This window comes from Saccopteryx bilineata, chromosome 2, assembly GCF_036850765.1.
Source record: "Saccopteryx bilineata isolate mSacBil1 chromosome 2, mSacBil1_pri_phased_curated, whole genome shotgun sequence".
NCBI classification, from domain to species: Eukaryota; Metazoa; Chordata; class Mammalia; order Chiroptera; family Emballonuridae; genus Saccopteryx; species Saccopteryx bilineata.
In genome coordinates this window covers 270,101,411-270,122,016 of record NC_089491.1, presented here as the reverse complement: position 1 = coordinate 270,122,016, position 20,606 = coordinate 270,101,411, and the positions used below count along the sequence as shown (strand labels likewise).

The 20,606-nt window shown below is 47.6% G+C and overlaps 1 protein-coding gene across 2 annotated transcripts in view; it reads left to right on the top strand.

The window, feature by feature from the left end:
- CUX2 (cut like homeobox 2) overlaps window positions 1-20,606 on the top strand; it is a 230,326-nt gene that overhangs the window by 137,196 nt on the left and 72,524 nt on the right. For both annotated transcript variants that reach the window (XM_066260586.1, XM_066260585.1), the window contains exons 2-3: window positions 9,407-9,517; window positions 12,977-13,024. In XM_066260586.1, coding sequence (XP_066116683.1) covers window positions 9,407-9,517; window positions 12,977-13,024 — 159 coding nt within the window. The remainder of the gene's footprint in view (window positions 1-9,406; window positions 9,518-12,976; window positions 13,025-20,606) is intronic.

Sequence of the window (20,606 nt, the reverse complement as noted above, 5' to 3'; positions counted from 1 at the left end):
GTCCCCTGGCTCAGGGTGGCAGCAGTTGAGAGGACAAAAAGGGGTGGGCTCCAGCTGACAAGATGTGCTGAGGAGAGCAGTGTCCCCACCACAGTCTTGGGTCTCAGGGCTGGCAGTGGCCCCAGCCCACGCACTAGTCTTGGGCCCAGAGCACCTGGCCTTTCCAGACACATCCTGCAGCCTGGACCCCTGCTGGCCACAGGTCTCTCATCCTGCCCTCACTGCTCAGAGGGAGGGGTTGCCATGATGACTCCTTTAACAGTGGTGAATCCTAGATGCAAAGAGACCGGAGATCTTCTCAAGTTCCCAGAGCCGATAAGCAGGAGCCTCAGGACTCTAACCTACTCTTGCTGCCAAATACCAGCTCTTGGCCTGCCTCCTGGTAAAAGCAAATTGCCGACTTGATTTTCTGGAAGCCAGAGCTATGGGAGCTTCCAGGAGGGCCTGAGGGACACAGCTGTCATTGTCTGTGCACTGTGTGTGACCAAACTCTTTATGTGGGCAGGACCTGAGTCTGGCTTGTAGGCACTTGAGTGAATGAATGAGTGGGTGAACAGGTGGGTGGATGGATGGACAGATGGACAGACTGACTAGGTCCAGCCAATGCTCCTGTTTTCAGACCACATGAGTCCTTGATCAGGAGAGACAGACCTAGGAAAGGATGTATACAATTATAGGATCCTTCATTTACTCCCTCAACAGATGCTCTAGAGAATCCATTGCAAGCCAAGTATTATTGGGAGAATTAAATGAACTTCTATGTGCCAATTAGTGTGGACAGATTATATATAATAAGCCCTCTGTGGGACAGTTATTATAGAAAGTTTGCTAAGAAGTTGTTGTCAGTCTCACCCACACACATCCAGGCCTCAAGGTTGACAGTTGACCCGAGTGTGAACTGTCTATCACCCTGGCCCAGCTGATGGAATGCAGCAAAGACAGCTTGGCTGGGAACTATTTCTCGTAGGCACCACCCCTTGCCCTGGCCTCAGATAATTGGCCCAATACATCTTGGCATCTAAATTTACATATGGTGCAGGAAGTGATGGATGGCTCCGGCAACCTGTGCTGTCTCTCAGTACGGCTCAGTTATCCATCTCAGCGGGCTGCAGAACCATCCATCTTGTATTGTCTCCTTGCTCGTGGCAGGCCAGCATGTGCCCTCCCTCCCAGGTCATCCCCTCCCCCCAGAGCCAGCCTTTGAGGCCCCTCCAAGGGTAGCACTTGCACCACACCCCACAGAATCCCTTAAAACCCCCCTCCTCGGTGCTTGCCTGGTATTCTGATGACAAAGTCTTGAATGGCTCCATGGACCCACGATGCAGAATGGGACATTTGGTACGCACAAAAGGGACTCCCCCTTGCTGCTGCCACAAAGGTTTTCATGCTATGTCTGCTAACAATCATTCATTCACAAATGTGTGTTGAGTACCTACAATGCACCTGACATTCAGTTAGAACAGCTATAGCTGTGAGCAAGACAGACACAATCCTCACCCGAAGGGACTGATGTTTTCCTGGAGAGTGTGAACACTAAAGATGCTAGACACTGTGCCAAGCACTTTACCTGCTTGCAGTCTGGTTCTCAAGGGGTCATCTTAATAACATTGTGGGCATAAATTTTTATCCCCATTTTACCGAAACAGAAATTAAGGTTGGGTCATTTGTCCAAGGCCATGCTGCAAGTGAGGTGTCAAAGCCAGAATTTGGGAACAGGTCTGTGGTCACTGATGTATCTATCTTCAATTCTCAACACATGGTGAGGGTGAGTGCTCACTACTTGTTGAATGAATGAACGTTATGAATAAATGAACAAATAAAAGAGGGACCAGACAACTTGTGCCCCAAACCCCCACCCCCTGGAGTTGCCCCCAACTCAGTGCTTCTGAGTTGAACTTCTGTGTGCCAATTAGTGTGGACAGATTATTGTCTGTCCACACTAATTGTGGACACCTCCAGGCCCTACTCCCACCCTCAAGCATCACACAGAAAAACAACCCTGATCCTGCTGCAGTAGGCTGTCCTTGAGAGAGGATGCCAATCAAACCATGTCATTGTTTCCCAGACAGACTAGGCTTTTTCAGGGTTTCTGATACATAGTATTCCTTTATTCATTCATTTCACCAACAAACGTTTCTAGAGTGCCTACTAAGTATCAGAAGCTGTGCCAGGCACTAAATATATAATAAGGAGGGAAGGACCAAGATATCTGCCTTGCTCTCATGGAGTTTTTGTTCTAGTGTATAAAATAAGTAAGTAAAATGCATAGTGGATTTGATAGTGTTACATGTTAAGGAGAAGAAAACTAAAGGCAGGAATAGGCAAACCAGTTAAAGGGGTTGTTGCAGTTATCCCATTGCCTCTGCCTGGGATGTCTGGCTTCTTTATCTGATACACTCATCTTTCTGAAGCCAGGTCAGATGCTCCCACCTTGGGGACCTTTATTCCCAATCACAGGAAGTCACTTTGCTCTCTGTGTTCCCTGAATACTTATTTATACTTTTCATATTGTCTTTAAGTATATAGTATTAGGGTTGAGCCATCTCTCTTCTCCACTGCACCATGAACTCCTCAAGGACAAAGCCTGGGTTGGTTAATTTCTATATACCAGTACCTAGCACTGTCCTGGCACAGAATTTGGGCTCAGTGATTAGTTGGATGGAGAATTGGATGAGGATGGATGAGTGGATGGATGATTGGTTGATGACTGGTTGAGTGATTGGATAGATGATGTTGAATGTTCAGTTAGATGAGTGGATGAATGAATGATTAGTTGGAAAATAAATGCTCTGTTAAATAAATGGATAACTGGTTGGATGGATAAATGGATGATTGGATGAGTAGATAAATGGATGGTCAGTTATGTGATCGGATGGAGGTGAGATAAAGGACTTGCAGCCTGAGTAACTTCTTAGTTGGTACTGCAGCGCCTGCCCAAGTTGAGTACCACACAGTGACTTAATTACCACGCAGGTAAAACTCTACCTCTCTCCCTTGTGCCATCAGTTTCCATACCCATCTCAAATATAGGAGCTATATTAGGGTTTTACATTCCTCCAAGTCTGCATTGGAGGTGATATCTCAGCATGATGGCCTTTGGCCCATTTTACCAAAGTAATCTATGCCCTAACTTGTCTATTTTGGTTTCTGAACTCTCGGAACATACAGTAATATCTAATTCATTATTGCCATCTCGCTTATCTAACATCTAACACACCAGAGATGATGGATGGATGGATGGATGGATGGATGGATGGATGGATGGACGGACGTGTGGGTGGGTGGGTGGATGGGTGAATGGGTAGATGAGGGTCTTATTTTATCTCCCTACAGTAAAGAGAAAGCAGAGTTCTGTGTTTGTGTTTGGGGAAGTTGGCGCCTGTATTAGAAATCATAACCACTGCTCATCCTGATTTTCTATACCTGGCCTAGAATCTCAACTGTCACTTCACCCACAAATTCTTACAGGAGATAATAAGCATGATGAACTTCTGTGTAAGATTTCTCTTATAGAAAATGTTCTAGGGATTTAAAAAAAAAAAAAAAGATCTGAGGGCAAATATCAGGAAGGTTAACAGAGACACAAAGGAGATGCTTGGGAGGGGGTCCAGGAAACCTTCCTGGAAGAGGGGACATTTAAGCCAAGATAAAAGATGACTCAGATCAACTGCAAAGACAGAATGAGATCATCTGGTCTGAGGGATGAAGTCAGTGGAGCTATGGAGTTGGAAAACCTCAGTGCATCTGGGTTTCTACACGGTATTCAGTCTGGTTGGGAAGGAAACAAAGAGAGGAGAGAATGGAAGGGGCTAGCAGGGACCCAGTAATGCCTAAATCAGAAGTGGGGAAGTTGTTATAGGGCAGTGGAGACCCATAGTGGGTTATGAGCAGGGAAGGGACATATTGAGGAAGTGTTTCCCTTCATGAATTTCATCAAATCATGGAAACACCTGAGGTCCTCACTCCCGTAACCCTGATCTCTAACAATTACTGCATTCTTTCTAGAGTTGGTATTAGGGGGACGCATCTGAGTGTGGGGTGTCTTCAGAGCTGAAAAGAATGTGGACATTTGTTGGGGAGGAACTGACATGCATACACACAACTCCTAGATTGTGTCTTCTGTGTTTCTCCCCTGTAAGAACATAGCATCTAGCTCAAAACTTTGTACATGGTTAATACTTTGGAATCAGGTGTTAAATTTCTTTCAAAACTAAGTACTCTTATAAAATTCCCAATCCCTCCAAGTTGGGGAAATAGTTGAACTAAGGTTGTTTAACTTTCCTCCTCATAGATAACCAACAGTTTCCATTCCCCACCCAAGACCCACCCTACCCTCAGGAAATCCAACCTCTTAATCAGCTGTGTGGCTTGGGCAGGTAGCCTAAGTTATCAGTTCCTGTTTCCTCATCTGTAACATGGGAAAATTGGATTCGATCAGTGTTTGCTAAAGTGTGGGGCATGCACCCACCAATGGGACACGAGATGATTATTAGCAGTAAGTAGACCTGGCTTGAAAAAGGATTGATTGACTCACATCAGGCAGAGCAGTTAGTCATCCCGCCTCAGAGCCCTTCCATCCCTTCTAATTCTGACAATAGGAAAGACCCTGTATGGTACTGCGCTACTTTGAATACCTCTCCAGTACTTGCTAACCAACCTTCTTTTATTACAATGACAGGCATCCATGCTTTGTTTTCATTGTACTTTTATTTTAACAGCTACAATCTGTTTGTGGCATAGGATTCTCTAGTCATAAAATAATTTCCTTTTCTAATGCACTTATTTAGGTTTTAAAAAGAAAAGTTCATTATATAAAGGCCAGGAACAGGCAAAACTTACCTTTGATGCTAGGATAAGAATAATGGTTACCTTTAAGCAGTAGTTACTTCTAAGGGGGCATGAGGGAGCCTTCTGAGATGCTAGAATGTGAACATTCTATACCTCTATCTGAGCAGTGGTCTCAAGGATGTAAAAATTCCATCTTAAGGCTGAACTTAAGGATATGCATGTCTTAACCAAAAAGAAAGAAATAGGAGACGATCTGACAATAGAAATATCAAATAAATAGGAATTCATGGGGAAATCTATATGGCAAAATACACGCAGAGAGGTATATGTGGTTGAAGTTTGGGCAGCGATGGACTGGACAACCCAGTTTCCTTCTGGCTCAGACGTTCTGAAACTCTGGGCGCCTAGGAAGCCTAAGTCCAAAGTCTGTCCAGTACCGATGGTGGCAAACCCTAGAGAGGCAGAGGCATTCCTGGGCAGTGGGCACTTACAGTGGGTAGCAGCACAGCTGTCCCTCCCATCAGGAGAGCCCTCCCTCGCCACCCCAGCTTGTCCCTGCTGCTCCTGGTCCTGGTGTAGCCCAATCCCAGCTTCCTTTCTCTCTGCACATTGGCCTGAGCCTCAGCTGCATCTATCATCTGCTTCAAGCTCATTAAAATTATTTCTTTTTAGTTGCAAATGGGCTGTTTATGATGATCATTATTTGAATGGTCTGCACCGGCTCCGGGCTGTCTGTCTGCTGCTGATGGCCGGTTAATCAGATGAGTCTCCACTCCGCCTGGGCCTGGCCTGAAGTCTGGGGCTGTGTTAATCATGACTCCCTGGGGCTGGGGGCTGGAGCTGGGGTGGGAGAGGGCCCTGAATTCTGCTTGATCATCAGAGGAGAGGCTGGCTGTGTATGTGCACGGGAATTCAGATACTCATTTCTAAAACTCCACTTCAGACCCGTTCAGGTTTATGTGGATGAAAGTTTTTTTCTGTTCCTTCAAAACACAGTGCTGTGAGCTTTTTTATTTTAGATGTGTTTATTTTTTAAACACTCATCAATTCTGTCCCTGGCCCACTTGCCTTTGTTGATGTTCAAATGTCCTGTCTCTTAGTGTGGGAGAGAATGGTTCTTAATGCCTTTGTTTGATACAGTAAAACTTGGCAATATTCCGTCAGTCTCACAGATTCCTCCCCTCCCCCCCTTTTTTGGTGATATTTTTACTGACCTGTGAAATCTAAAACTATTAGAATCACTGATTTAGAGGGGTGTTTTCTGTTTATCTAAATATAAGATTAATATCAACCAACATCTACTGAACACTTGGTACTGTGCTTGACACTTTCACATTTATAACATTTAAAACAAGCTCCCTGAACATCCCCCAGCTAGTGGGGAAGTGGAATAGAAGCCCTATGAAGAGCAGGACATTACAATTTTGCCTTTAGAAACCACCAAGGAGATAACTCACACCTGAATTATTAGAACAGCCTGGTTTATTTCTGAGTCCCTGCTTGAATCACCTAGCAGACACATTAATATCTGTTACATGAGGTGATGTATATAGGGAACATAAGGTGATGTATATGTGGAACTGCTTACCACAGTGCCTGATACATGTAAGCACCCAATCAATGGTCATTATATTATGATCATTGTTGTTGTTGTTAGTGAGTTTACCATAGAAATGTGTCAAGAATTTAGGATTAAAAGATGAGCATATTTAGGCAGAGTTGAGAAGAATGTGGGCATCAATCATATTGTCTGTTCCTCTAGGGCTGAACAGGAAAGACACCAAGATCTAGGCTTGCATGGGGCCAGGGCTGGGGCCCTGCTGATACGCTCCAGCCTAATCTTGCCTCTGCTATGTCTGAAGGGTAGACACAGCAGACAGATTCACACTCACCCGCAGCCTAAGAGTTTGGAGTGAAGGAAGCCAATATAGTTGCATCAAGCAGTTGGGTTTATTAAGCTCTGAGATTTCCTTTCAGGGTCTGGGTTATATGTTTTAAATGAGGAGTCCAAGTCCTGCCTCCGCCACCAGGTACATTGGTTGTTGTGGTACAGGGAGGGGCAGTGACCTAGAAATAAGAACATTGTGTCAAATGTGTGATAATCCCAAACTGAGTGATGTCAACTCAAGCCCCAGTTCTAATTGTCCCCCAGCAATGTAAAAATCACATCTTTGTCTTTGAGATAGATGAGAAAAGCTAAGGACAACTGTGTGCAATCCGACACAGCTCACAGCTCAGATTGACCAAATTGACACTCCGGTCTCTTCTTTGCTGCCAAGAGAGGTTTTGTCCACCTGGCTACAACACCTAGTTTTCCCACCTTGTATTAGTCCTACTGCTGCAAATACAGATTTCTCCCCAAGCATTTGATTTTTTTTTTTTTTCTGGTTGCAATCGATTGTAGTGTCTTTATTGAAAATTGATTCTTTTTAAATGATGATAACCAAAAATCTCAATTTTTTTTCTTCTGTCACCTGGTAGCTTGTTAGAAACTGTTTCTTTTTATTTTTCTCATGACACCTTGTTCCTCACCTGGCTTAAAATTCCATGGGCTGTTTGTACCCTAAGCCCCCGCCCCTTCATGTTGCTGTACCCACTACGGTGGCACAGAATGGGTTTCAGCACCTTGGATAGCACCGCAAGTCCGATCCCAGACCACACTCACTGTTTTCATCACTATTACCTTTATTCCTCACCCTTCTCCCTCCTCCTCCTCCTCCTCCTCCTCCTTCTTTTTTTTGTGACAGAGTCAGAGAGAGGGACAGATAGGGACAGACAGACAGGAAGGGAGAGAGATGAGAATGATGAGAAGCATCAATTCTTCATTGCAACATCTTAGTTGTTCATTGATTGCTTTCTCACTTGTGCCTTGATGAGGGGGGGGGGGCTACAGCAGATCGAGTGACCCCTTGCTCAAGCCAGCAACCTTGGGCTCCAGCTGGTGAGCTTTACTCAAACCAGATGAGCCCGCGCTCAAGCTGGTGACCTCGGGATCTCGAACCTGGGTCCTCTGTGTCCCAGTCCAATGCTTTATCCACTGCGCCACCACCTGGTCAACCCCTTCTCCCTTCTAGTCTCAGCATTCCTCAAAGAGGTTAGATATTTCTCCAAAAACAGAAATTCTTTCCCAGATTGCTCCCGAATGCTCCATAGGCAGAGACGCTCATTCCCGAATGGGGTAGGCTCTCCCGCCCCCAACGGGGATGAGGTTCATGGTGGTATGGTGGACCGCCCTTGAGCAGATTTACTGACTCTCAGATATAAGACAATTACCATGCATTTTGCCTCTTAGAGGGAAAAGGATTTGCAGCGGGTTAATAGTACTTTTATTTCATTATCTAATGGTAAAAGTGTTTCATTGTGTGTGCAAGATGAATGCGTATTAGCGATGACAAATGGGGTCTTTCAACACGGTGCAGGCCTCGTCATACATATGTTAGATTAAGGAGTTCACCCTAGAAATACAGTCTCGCATCTGCGTGTGTGTTTTTAATAAATCTGATTGCAGAAATTTATTGCATCACCGGATTTAGGAAATTATAGGGCTTGATTGCTGTGCAGATATAATCGGGTGATAAATACAGAAATGCTCCTCGAGTTATGGTCCAGAAAAAAAGCCCATCTCAGGATGGTGCGAGAAAGCAGCAGACCACATAAACAGAGTGTTTCTTGAATTATGCAAATGAAATCCATGACAACTCATGGTGAATTGTACTCTGCTTGTGAAACTGCCACCATTAAAGTGAGGAAAGCTACAAGAGAGGTGATCATATAAATATACATGTACAACCAGCAGACATTGACTGGGATGTGGGTGAGCTGGAGCACCCCCCACTCCATCCTTCACTCTCTTTTTCCCCCTCGAATGGGATGTGCTGGGAAAATCTAGTCTGACGCCTTCATTGCACATACTCAAGGCACCTTCTAAGCCATTTCTTCTGAATCCGGGAGTCTTCAGTGAAATATTTCTTACACTTGAAGTGAACCTTAAATGATTTACTGCAGGATACACAAAAAGGTCAACTTACTTCTTATTGGCACCTTCATTTTTCCAAAATCTACTGAAATTAAAAAACCATCTATATCTTAAGAGGCGTATTTATGAACCCTTAAGTGTAAGTAAGTCATAGTTGGAACAGTTCCCACCTCTGATATATGAAAGCTGTCGACAGCACTTTCTTACACTATAATATGCCCATACAATATGCCGTACTTGACTATTTTGACACGGTTTGGAGATGTTTTCTACAGTTACTGACAAGCTTATGCCATCACTCCTTTGGAAATTTAAGAGGTGGGGCAAGTGGGTGGGGGAGAGATGAAAAAAACAGCCCCACCCAATTTTATGGGAGATTATTGATCTGGCTCAGCTTCTGACCGGCAAAAAAAAAAAAAAAAAGAAGCTGTCCTGGATATTTTCGGTTGCATCCCCAGTGTTGTAAATTATTCATTTGTGCCAGGAGTCGATATCCTGTCTTTTCTCAGTTTTGTAAGTTAAGAAAACTTGTTCAGAATGCTGTTTTGTATGATGATTAAAAAGGAAAAGGAGGGGGAAAAATCTTTTTCTTTTCTCTCTCTCTCTCTCTTTTTTTTTTTTTTATTTTTTTTATTTTTCCAGAAGGAGCTTAATTCCGTCGCTTCTGAGCTGTCTGCACGGCAGGAGGAGAGTGAACATTCTCATAAACATTTAATTGAACTCCGCCGGGAATTTAAGAAAAATGTACCTGAGGTACAGTATATTTGCTGTTATAGAATTATCTCAGTAAGAATGCAGATTTTTCTCTGTTCAAACTATATTTTGAAAACTGTAGACATAAGTGACTAACAAGAAAAGAAGCTAATTAGCCCCAGAGCTGAATTACGGCCCCCAACCTGTCGGGGCCTCTCAGTATAGTAGTGCTCAGCGGCGCTGTCTAAAATAAGGGCAGTACACATCTCCCCTGAACTCATCGTTTCAGAGGGCTCTATAAAACATCCACACCCACCCCCCACCATTCATATCTAAGTCAAATGCTTGGCCTTGTGGCAAAAGCAATTTGTCTAGAGTTCTTCATCCTATTCTGCTTTTCCATTGGCATCTGAGAGATGACAGCTACAGCCAAGTCACCCCCTCCGGTTCTTTCCTCCAGCTCTGAAACTGCCTCCTACCCCCATATACTTGCCTCATTCTTCCCTTCCACCCCACCTCCCCACAACTCCAGGCACCAGCTTTGTCCTTCCCAGCTGCCATGAGGGTGGTCCAGATAATGACCAGCCAAGCCATGGAAGGGGCTCCCCAAGAGAAGAGACTAGAAAGGACTTGTTTCCCATTCTTTACAGGAGCTAATGTGTGAATCCATTTCCCTCCTCTATCAGGTCCCCTGCGGCTTCTCAATTTTGTTTTTAGTGATCAAGTAAACACAAACTGGGAAAATAAAGCCTTCTGACTCCGTGTAATGTTGGTGGTTGTGTGGCACCAGAGGGGGGGGCGTGTGGAAACAGAGACCTCGCTCACCCCCAGCGCCACCTGTGCTGCTCTGGTTGGCAGAGGTTAGTCCAGCTGTCTGTCCAAACCTGCTCAAGTGGCCTGGATGTTGGAGAAGGGTGGAGCAGGAGGCAGCACTCTGGGGGTATCAGACCTGGAGATGTTGGTTCCATTCCGCCTGTTGGGATCTTCAGGGGTCCTCTGGTCATCTTGCTGATGGGGGAGGGGTCGGTGGAAAGATGGAGAAGAGGCAGGAATCAGGCCACCTGGGCAGAGGGGGCAGTGTCTTAGCTGTGACCTCCTCCTCACACAATTCAGGAGGAATATCTTTGGTTCTTCAAGGCAAGAGAGGAAAGTGGGATGTAGGTAGAATTTGGCCATGGAGCAAGCCTGGAAGGAATCAGGTTCCAGAGCTGAGGGAATGTGCTCTTAGGGAGGGAGCCGGAGCCTCAGCTCTGCTTCCCGGGTGGTGGCTGCAGAAAGGCCAAGTCAGATCCTCGGTTTGGCTCCAGGAGCTCAGAGTGGTAATCTGAGCCACTGTCCCTTCCCTCTTCCAACAGAGAATAGCTTGGTCTTTCAACTTATTTTTCTGCCCCGAATGAGTAGCAGAAGCTTTGCCTCTGGCTCTCTGGTCTCTTGCAAGCACAGATAAAAGGGCTGGAGATATTCACAAGTTCTGCCTCCCCGCCCCTCCCCAGGCCCAGGTGAAGAGGGAAATCCAGGCCAGGTTTTAAGCCTGGAGTTTGGCTTACGTAATTTTAATACTGCATAATTATGTAATTATGTAATTAGGAGGAATAAGTTTCCATTCCCGTTATAGTTGTGCCTTTGAAATTTTTCATTTTTGGAACTCATCTCGCCTGATGGGGAGAGTTATGCCAAGGCTTTATTTAAGAACGTCAGCTGGTGGGGGCCCGGCCCCGGTCCTGCCGGAGCCTCTGCCCATCTTCCCCAGGGGTTAAGCAGACAGGACACTAGCCCAGAGTCCTCTTACCGCCCCCCACCCCCAGGGAGCCTCACACTTGAATCCCCTAGACTCATCTCAGCGTAAGGTTCTGAGAAGATGCTCTTTGATAAACCTGTTGACGTGTGTCAGACTCCAGCCACTGCTCAATCCTGCAGGACCCTGAGCAAGCCAGCCCCACGCAGCCTCAGCCTCCCTTTCTGTAAGGTCAGGGGACTGGAGAGTCAGTGTCTGAGTCCCTTCGGGCACTGACATTTCCTGAACCTGAGCCAGAGCTTTCCTGCCCAAATGTCTTATTTGGTCCATAAAACCTTTTAAATTTCACAGTAATTTGACCAGTGTTCAGCATCTCAGGAGATTTTGCCCAAAAATGTGGATTTCCAGCATTGGTGAGACTACTTGGTAGATCTGGCCACCTGGAGACTCCATGCCCATGTGACAGTCAGCACACAGAGCTGAGAGCTGCCATCCCCGTGGGACTTGTGTCCTCTCCAGAGATGAGCCATGGGACCTGCCAGCCTGCCTCGCTGTGTCCACTTCCCCTGGCTCTGATGGCACTTCAGTTCACAGCCTTTGAACTGAAGTTTTCTTTTCCATTGCTCTGCCCACGTACCTGTGGTTCCTTGTGACCAAATCCATTAGGTTCCCATGCACTCCCTCTGTCCCTTCTGAAGATCTCCAGCATTTATCTGTTTGTCAGTGGCTCTGAGAAACTCTAGGGGACACGTGAGCCAGTGAGGAGAGGAACCGAGGACCCAGAAGAGGGATATTTTTCCAGGTCAGAAGCAATATAAGCTATTCTTTACCTGAACATAGGCATTTTTCTGCCCGTCCCTTTCTTCCCTGCTTCTCTCTGCTGCTCTCGATCCCCGTGCTCTAGAGTGCCTGCAGCTCCTCTGCCCGTGGGGGTCTCTTGTGGGCCACAGCTGACAGCGGCCGGGTGGGTCACCACAGGGTCAGAAAAGACTGGAGCATTTAGGGTTGGTATCTGAGGACACTTGGTTTTAAAAGCCTCTCTCTTGCATGCTGGGAGAACTCATGGGAGTCTACCAGGGCAGCCCTCAAGGCTGGGAACCTCAAGGTCACTTGGGAAAAGCAAGAAATGAGGGCCTGGAAATAGGCAGCTCCCTTTGAAGATTGCCCAATTCCATAGAGGTCACTAGACCTTTACAGAGCCCATCCTCTGAGCTGGGTGCTGTGAAGGTGACCCAGCCCAACCCCTAGAAACCACATGTTCTCGTGTGGAAGGAGGGACGAGCACAGAGCAAGGCTGCCGAAATGCTGGGTGGGGAAGCCTATGTGGCGACCGGAGGAGACAGCCCCTGAGTACCACCTAACGGATGGATGGTTCTCATGAAGGGACCCTGGTGACGTGACCCTGGGTATGGATAATTGGGTCACCTCTCCAGTCCCCACTCCAAAGAGTATCCCATGATGGACCACCAGTCACACAGGTGCCTTGCATCAAATCAGCATTTCATGAAATGCTACTTCTGTCCCTCTGCCAGAAATCCCCAGTGTGCATTGTAGTAAAAGGCTCCAAAAAGTCCTGCAGGGAAGAAACTTGAATGTCCCCTTGTGTGTTTGCCAGTGTGGGTATAGGTGTATATATGAGGAACCCTTATAAAATTCCATTGAGCGCCAGGTCCACAGGATGTATTTGGGAAATGCTGACCTAGGGGACGACAGTGAGCTGCAGTCAGGGGCCATGGGAGTCCCACCTAGCACTGTGGTGAACTCTTCACTGATCTCTTTTTCAGGAAATCAGAGAGATGGTGGCTCCTGTATTAAAAAGCTTCCAAGCTGAGGTAAGACCCAAGGCCCATGGCATACTCCAAACCCAGTTAACTCTCCTGTCCCACCTGCAGTAGCCAGGGGAGGCCAGCAGCAGCCTCTGGAAGTTTGGGAGAAACGTCTCTACTCCATCCCCTCTAGATCAGCCAGTAGTGTTGTGATAAGAGTAGGTTCTCTGTTGTGTTTGATGGGATTCCAGTGTCTGATCCCAAGGAATCCTCCTCTTCCTAGAAATTTCCCAGCCTTCCACCAGCTCTGCTACATAAAATATCTGTGACCTGGAACAAACCACCTCACCTTCCAAGCTGGTTTCTCATTTGGCGGGGGGGTTGTACTTGGTAGCTTTTGCTCTCCCTGGCATTTTGCTCCGCTCTGGTTCTCTAAGGCAGCCTTGCATGTAAGTCCAGACCCTCACCAGCCTATCCTGAAATCCTCTCTGCCAGCTCACCCTCAGAGTATAAAGGCAGCATTGTTCGCATTCTTTCCTGCCCACCCATACCTGAGCTGTCCTCAGCAGTTTCTCTCACCTTCCTGGAGCTCTGGGGAGGGGCTGAACCTCCCCCCGTTTCTCCTTTTGGCTTGACTTTGTGACCAGAGTTCTCAGAAGGTCCATTTGTCTGGCTGGCTCAGGAGGTCAGCAAGGAAAAGTATGGAATTACACTGGGGCAGGGAGTGCAAGGGGAGGCTGCCTCTCACGTGTTCAATCTTGACGGGGCTCTTCTCAGTCTTCCCCTGGATTCGAGCAGGACCCTGGGCAGATTGGCCCTTCTCAGAGCTCGCTGGCAGAGATGCGTTTAAAGTCTGTCATCCACCAAGCGCCACATTACTTTAAATCTGTCTCTTTGGAACCACATAAGCGCATAAGGCAGTATTAAAGTAAACAATAACTGGATTTACACAAATGTCGCTGATTTCCATATTTTTCATCCCTTCATTTTATTACTGAGTTGACTGATGTGCTTATTTATTTATAGGGCCATTCAGTATTGATTCATTTGGTGGTGAGGTGCCTGCGCTAGAAAGGAGGGGGAAAAAAAGGAAACAGAAAGGAGACTAATAACATTGGGACTGTGTTGTCATGGCTTTGTGTTTTTTAAAAAAGAGGTCCCCATCTGCCAACTCCTGGTCCCATGAAGGGCACTCAGCACAGGGGCCCTCTCAGGCAGCTGATCCCTCTCCTCAGCCTGAAGACGGGCATTGAGCTTTTAGTAGCAGGTGTCCCCAAACTACGGCCCCGCGGGCCGCAATGCGGCCCCCTGAGGCCATTTATCCAGCCCCCACTGCACTTCTGGAAGGGGCACCTCTTTCATTGGTGGTCAGTGAGAGGACCACTGTATTTGGCAGCCCTCCAATGGTCTGAGGGACAGTGAACTGGCCCCCTGTGTAAAAAGTTTGGAGACCCCTGGGAGCATCACTTTTCCAGCTGTTCCATTGCTTGGGTTGGTGTGGTAGAGCTTCTCTTTGCCACATAGAGCCTCGGTTTTCCTATCTGTTAAATGGGAATACACTAACAATTTTTTTTTCCATATTGTTTTGAGAATGAACTGAGATATAATACAGGGAAATGGGTTAAATGTAATGCCTGGCACATAGAGAGCTGCTAGGGACTGAAGAGCACAGACTACAGGATCAACCTTGGTTTGAATCCTGCCTCTGCTAGTTACTAGCTGTTTGACCTCAGGCAACTTCCTTGACCTCTCTGCACCTGTGTTTCAAATATCTGTAAAATTAGATGATAACTCTACCTGCTTCATAGGGTTGTAATCAAAGAACAACAAAGCTAATATCTATGGAGTGCTTAGAACAGCGGTTCTCAACCTGTGGGTCACGACCCCAGTAGGGGTCGAACGACCAAAACACAGGGGTCACCTAAAGCCATCGGAAAATACATTAAGTAAAATATGTATTTCCCGATGGCTTTAGGCGACCCCTGTGTTTTGGTCGTTCGACCCCCCTCCTTCCCGGGGTCGTGACCCACAGGTTGAGAACCGCTGGCTTAGAACATTGCCTTGGTCTTGGTTGTTTTATTATTCTTATTATCACTGACCTCCAACATAGGTTTATTTAGCCTTCAACTGTACCAGGGGAAATCTGCCTCTTTCTTAGGTGCTCAAGGCTTTTTACCCCAAAGAAAAAGCCTTTCTGTCCCTGTAGGAAATAGGCACAACTTACGTCTTTTTTTTTTTTTTTTGTATTTTTCTGAAGCTGGAAACGGGGAGAGACAGACAGACTCCCACATGCGCCCGACCGGGATCCACCCAGCATGCCCACCAGGGGCAACGCTGTGCCCACCAGGGGGCGATGCTCTGCCCCTCCGGGGCATCTCTCTGCCGCTACCAGAGCCACTCTAGCGCCTGGGGCAGAGGCCAAGGAGCCATCCCCAGCGCCCAGGCCATCTTTGCTCCAGTAGAGCCTTGGCTGCAGGAGGGGAAGAGAGAGACAGAGAGGAAGGGGGGGGGGTGGAAAAGCAAATGGGCGCTTCTCCTATGTGCCCTGGCTGGGAATCGAACCCTAGTCCCCCGCCGACGCTCTACCGCTGAGCCAACCGGCCAGGGCCACGTCATCTTTTCAATAAGAGAAAGCATTAAACATTAGGTTTGGTTGATGACCCAGAGACGATCCAAGTGCAAGGTGGTGGGAAGCAGAGCCAGATAGGACTTTGACAGATCCAGCTTGAATCTCAGCCCTGCTTGCAAATACTAGCTGTGTGGCCTGGGGGAAACGCTTAACCTCTCTGGGCTGCGGCTCTTCTCTGGCAAATGAGACCGACAGTAGGGATTTAAAGAACCGAGCAGAGGCAGCTGATGGAGTGCTGGGTCAGAGAAAGTCTTCGTGCAGCCAAATGGAGAGACAATGCTGAATTCTCATTTCCAAACCTACTCTACAAGTTGAATAGAGGCTGTTGTAATAGCTGGGGATCTTCAAAGAACTTCATTAATTTTCTTAAGATGGCTTTCCATTGTCCCTTTAATGTACCAAAAAGACTACATTTGTCTGGAGTTTTATTCACGAAAGCCCTGCTTTCCTCATGATCTATTGACTAATCCAAGGTGGCAGCCACGTCCCTCCCCACGCCTCAGGGGAGACACACCGCCAAAGAGAGGTGTTAATAAAAAGCCTCTTCTTCATCCAGAGCAGACGCACACGCACAAGCCGTTCATAATCCAAATTTGATTTTCATTTTAATTTTTTTTAATGAGGGTTCATCCTTTATGCTGCTTCCCTCTCACTATCCACCAGGCTCTGGGCTCAGAGCTGAGGATTCCCAAGTGGGCATTAATCACCTCCCAGGAATATTCCCTGAGGCAAACACCTTCCCTCCTCACATAAAGTAGCCCATAAAACGCCACAGGGCTGAATATCATACAGTTGTCAGTTTCTCCTTCCCTGGTGGGGTGCAGGCCTCTTGTTGAAATATAACATGTTCAAGTTCATCCCTTAATTTCATTCCACCAGCCGGGTATCTACAGAATCAGGCATCCTTTTTATCTTTTCATACTGCGTGTGTGAGTGTGGGTCTTTTTTTTTTTTTTTAGTGTGTGTGTGTGTGTGTGTGTGTGTGCGCGCGCGCGCGCGCGCGCATCCCGCCCCCCCCCCCCCCCCCAGCCGCCGCTCGTGCGCACTGGTGGGAGGGGGGGGGAGAAAGCCAGTCGGCCCTGCTGTGAATCAGGGAAGCTTTTCCTCTCCGCCTTGATTGCTTAAAGGCCAGCCTTGATTCCCTGCTCGGGAACAAAGACAGCCAGAGAAGGTGGCTTTAATGGAGACAGCTTGAAATGGCCAAAGTTTGAATATCCTTGCTCGCAGAGAAAAGAGCAAGACGAAAGCCCCGCTAATTACAAAAGTTGCTTTATGAAAGATAATTCAAAGCAATAATTTAGCAAACATAATCAAGTCGCACAGATGGGGTTGCTGATGGATGGATTGCAACATGCAATTAGCGATTCTCACAGTTACATATCATTAACCCTCCGAGCACAAAAATTATTTTCTCATTATTAGTTGAAAAGGTAAAATTAAGCTGACTAGACAGTAAAGGAACAAACTACAATTAATTACCTTCATTTATTACAGTCATTATTTTAAACTTATTTTTACTTGGAGGGAGAGAGATGAAAACATCTAAATTAAAAGTTTTGTTATGCTAAACCGTAGGTGAAACTTTTCTAAGGGATGCGTGCAATGGCCAGGCTGGGAAGGTGGCAGGGCCATGCTAGGAGTTTTTGTTTTATTTCTTCTTCCCTCTTAAACACCCATGGCGGCACGGCCTGCATGACAGCAGGACCTTTGGGCTGAGTTGGAATGGACCTGTTCAGCTGGGTCTGAACAAACCATAGCAATTTGGGAACCAAGAGGACTGACCGGGCCTCTAACCCCAAGGGAAGCAGGGGAGCATGATGGTCAGGCACCAGGGTCTGAGTCCCACCCTAACACTGCTTAGCTGATTTTGGCAGGTGACTTTATGTCTCTGAGCCACTGTGTCCTTGTCTGTAAATTGTGACGGACGCCTCTGTAGGAATGCATGAGATTTAATGGCTTTCTCATTCGGGATTGAGTCATTCGTTCTCATCGTGGTGGGTGTGTTTGGTCACATGGGTGAGATGTTCTCTCTGTGTCCTCTTGGAGTCAGAGGGAGCTCTTGTGATGTGACCACCGTCTAGGAGCTTAGAGGAGAGGCCAAGATGCTACTTACCAAGGGATGTATTCGTTATCAGTTGAGTATGCAGTCATTTACTCAGTCATTTACTCACTCAGCAAAGATTTGTGGAGATATCACTACATTACCAGGTGTTCCAGATCCTGGACCCAGTGAAGATCTCAACCTGCTGTTAGCTCGACTCCTCTTCATGTAGGGAAGGGCAGGCATTTGTGCCATTTCAGAACGGCCACCCTTCTACTTGGCACCTTGCAGGTCCACTTAGCAAACACTCATGGAACACCTACCATGTGCCAGCTCCAGGTGAGGGCCGTGGGAGGTCCAAAGATGGTGAGACACCATCCTTGCCTGCAAAGAGCATCCCTGGAGTGCAGTCCCTGTAACTGAAAAAACTTCCAGGAATCATGTCAGGAGCTTGTGTGGGAGGCCTGTTTGGTTTCCTCCTTGTTTGCTGAGCTTCACATTCACACCCGTCCCCATGGCAGCTGCACAACACTGCCCCTCTCATGCACCTCTGCATTGTGTGCTGGCTTTCTGTCATCAAGAAGTGGTACCCATTTCTCCACCCTTTGAATCTGGGCCTGTGTCCACTTCAGCCAATAGGATGTGGCAGAAGTGACCCCTGTGCCAGTACCAAGCAGAAGCCTTAGCTGGCCTGGCAACCCCACCTCCAGCCCAGCCTTCTCATAGAAGTGTGACTACCCTGCCACCACCCCGCCGTGAGGAGTCCAGCTTGCATGGAGAGGCTGGTGGATGAGAGAGGAGCACCAAGGCGCCAGACACATGGTCCTACATGGTCAAGGAGCCATGTTGACCATGAAACCCAATTGAGCCATCAGGTCACTGCAGCTCCAGCTAGAAGATGGCAAGGGAAAATGCCCAGCTGAGCCCAGTCAACCCAAAGAACCATGATAGAGTATATGAAGTTGTTTTGAGCCACTACATTCTAGGGTAGTTGCTTACACAGCAAACAATCACCAGAACACCCAGATTTTTATAATTCATGTATAGGTTCTTTCTTCTCCTCCCCACTTCTCCTTTACTCTTATCTCCCTCTCTCTTCTCCCCTCCTTTTTTCTTCCACCTCCCCCTCCCTTTTCTTCTTTACCCTCTGACCCCTCTGCCTCAGCCTCATAGCAGGCTTTAGCCTCCTCAAAACATTTTTCCCCAGCGCCAAATCCCTAGTCCTCCATCTCCACAGAGTGCAACCTTCTCCCTCCTCGTTCCGGAGGTAGAGCGACAGGTGTTGCTGTGGCAGGAGCCAGGGCACACAGAAGGCACACGGCCTCCTCAGCTTCAGGCTTGGCATTGCCCTTCATGGACCAGGGTAGGGAGTGTCAACAGTTCTGAGGCTTTTGTCCCTCCTTCTTAGTACTTTTAATGGGAGTGGGTGCATCTCAAGAAAAACCCTCATGGCTGAAGGCAGTCGAGAGCAGGCTCAGTAGAAGTTCTGTTTGTGGAGGATCAGAGGGGTACTGTTGGAATAGGGATTTGCCAGAAAGCAAAAGCTGGGGTCTTGCTGTCTCCTCTGTGGGTGGTTTAGGTAGTGCAGCATGGCATGGCGCCTGCCATTGTGACAACTCCCAGCCTTCGTGGATGTTTGTTGGATGAATGAGTGACTTGATCAATCATGTATAGCTCTAGTTGAATCACTTACCCTCTTCTGTACCACCTGTAAAATGTGGTGAGGATACTGTGCCAATATGATTCACATGGATTTCGGGCTGCACCCTTGGTAGGAAATTTAAGACTTCATGACCTGCTGTGGTCCTAGGCATCTCAGACTCTTCCCTGCATACCTTGGCAGGCAAAGGTGCCAGACTTAGTCCACCTGAGTCCCTCCCAGTTTCAGGTGAGCAGAGAGGCACAAACTCCCTTCTTTTGCCCATATCCACCTGCCAGAATCCTGGTGGTTGATTAGACCCTGGTCAGACCAGCAGGAGACAAGAAGAGAGAGCAAAGGCCAGGGTGCTACATGCCACCTCCTGGTTAGGCATCACGAAGACTTAAATGCTGTGGCACTCAGTATTATTCACCTTTACGCATCTCTCTTGAGGTGAGGAACATCAGATCTTTCAGGGCCTAGGGGCCACTTGAAGTGCTCTGTCTGTGACTCTGAATGAGGTGGGAGCCATGGGAGACTTTAGATTGGAGGAGGGACCAGATCTGAGTCAGGTTTTAACAGCATCCCTCTGGCTGCTAATCAGATGGTGTGGCGGGGGGTGGTGGTGGTGGTGACATTTTTCAAAGATTACTGAGAGGAGGAGACTTCCAGTTGAGCCCCCCATACTCCCACCCAAGCCTCTGCTCACTGTGCACATCCAGAACCCAGAGCCTGAAGTCATCAGTTGTCTTCCCCAGCCCCAGACGCTGAGGACTCCCTGCCTTTCCCTCCTAGGCAGTGGTGAGTGGTAGAGGGCTCTTAACCCAGGACGAGACCCCCAAGGGGTCAGCTCGTGTTTCTGCAGCCACGCTGCCTGAGAAGGGCATGGAGACGTCATCACAGCCCAGATTGCCTGAGATAGGCATGTCCCTCCCTGCCCAGGCCCTGGGTCCCTCACCCACCCATGCATGCCTCATCGTAATATGGTCCCTGTGTCCCCTTCTGTTCTGCATCTGCCTGCACAACTGCTGCCCTTCCCTTTGAGCTGCAGTTTAATTACAGGGCCTTTTTTTTTTTCCTTTCAACATTATTTGCTCTTTGAAGTCATAATTATCTTGCTCCTCAAAGTACCCTTTCTCTGTTGCTCCCAGCACTGGCACGACTGTTCCTTTGTAAGTGGGGCCCCCTCAGGGCCACAGTAGATGTTACACATGTGCAGTCCTGGCCAGTCTGCAAGGCCGGGGAGAAGCAGCCTTGCTGACCAGCAGGAAGGTGAACTGGGGGTGGGCACATGTGGGGTCTGAGGCTTGCATCCTAGTTCATCCACTTCCCAGCTGTG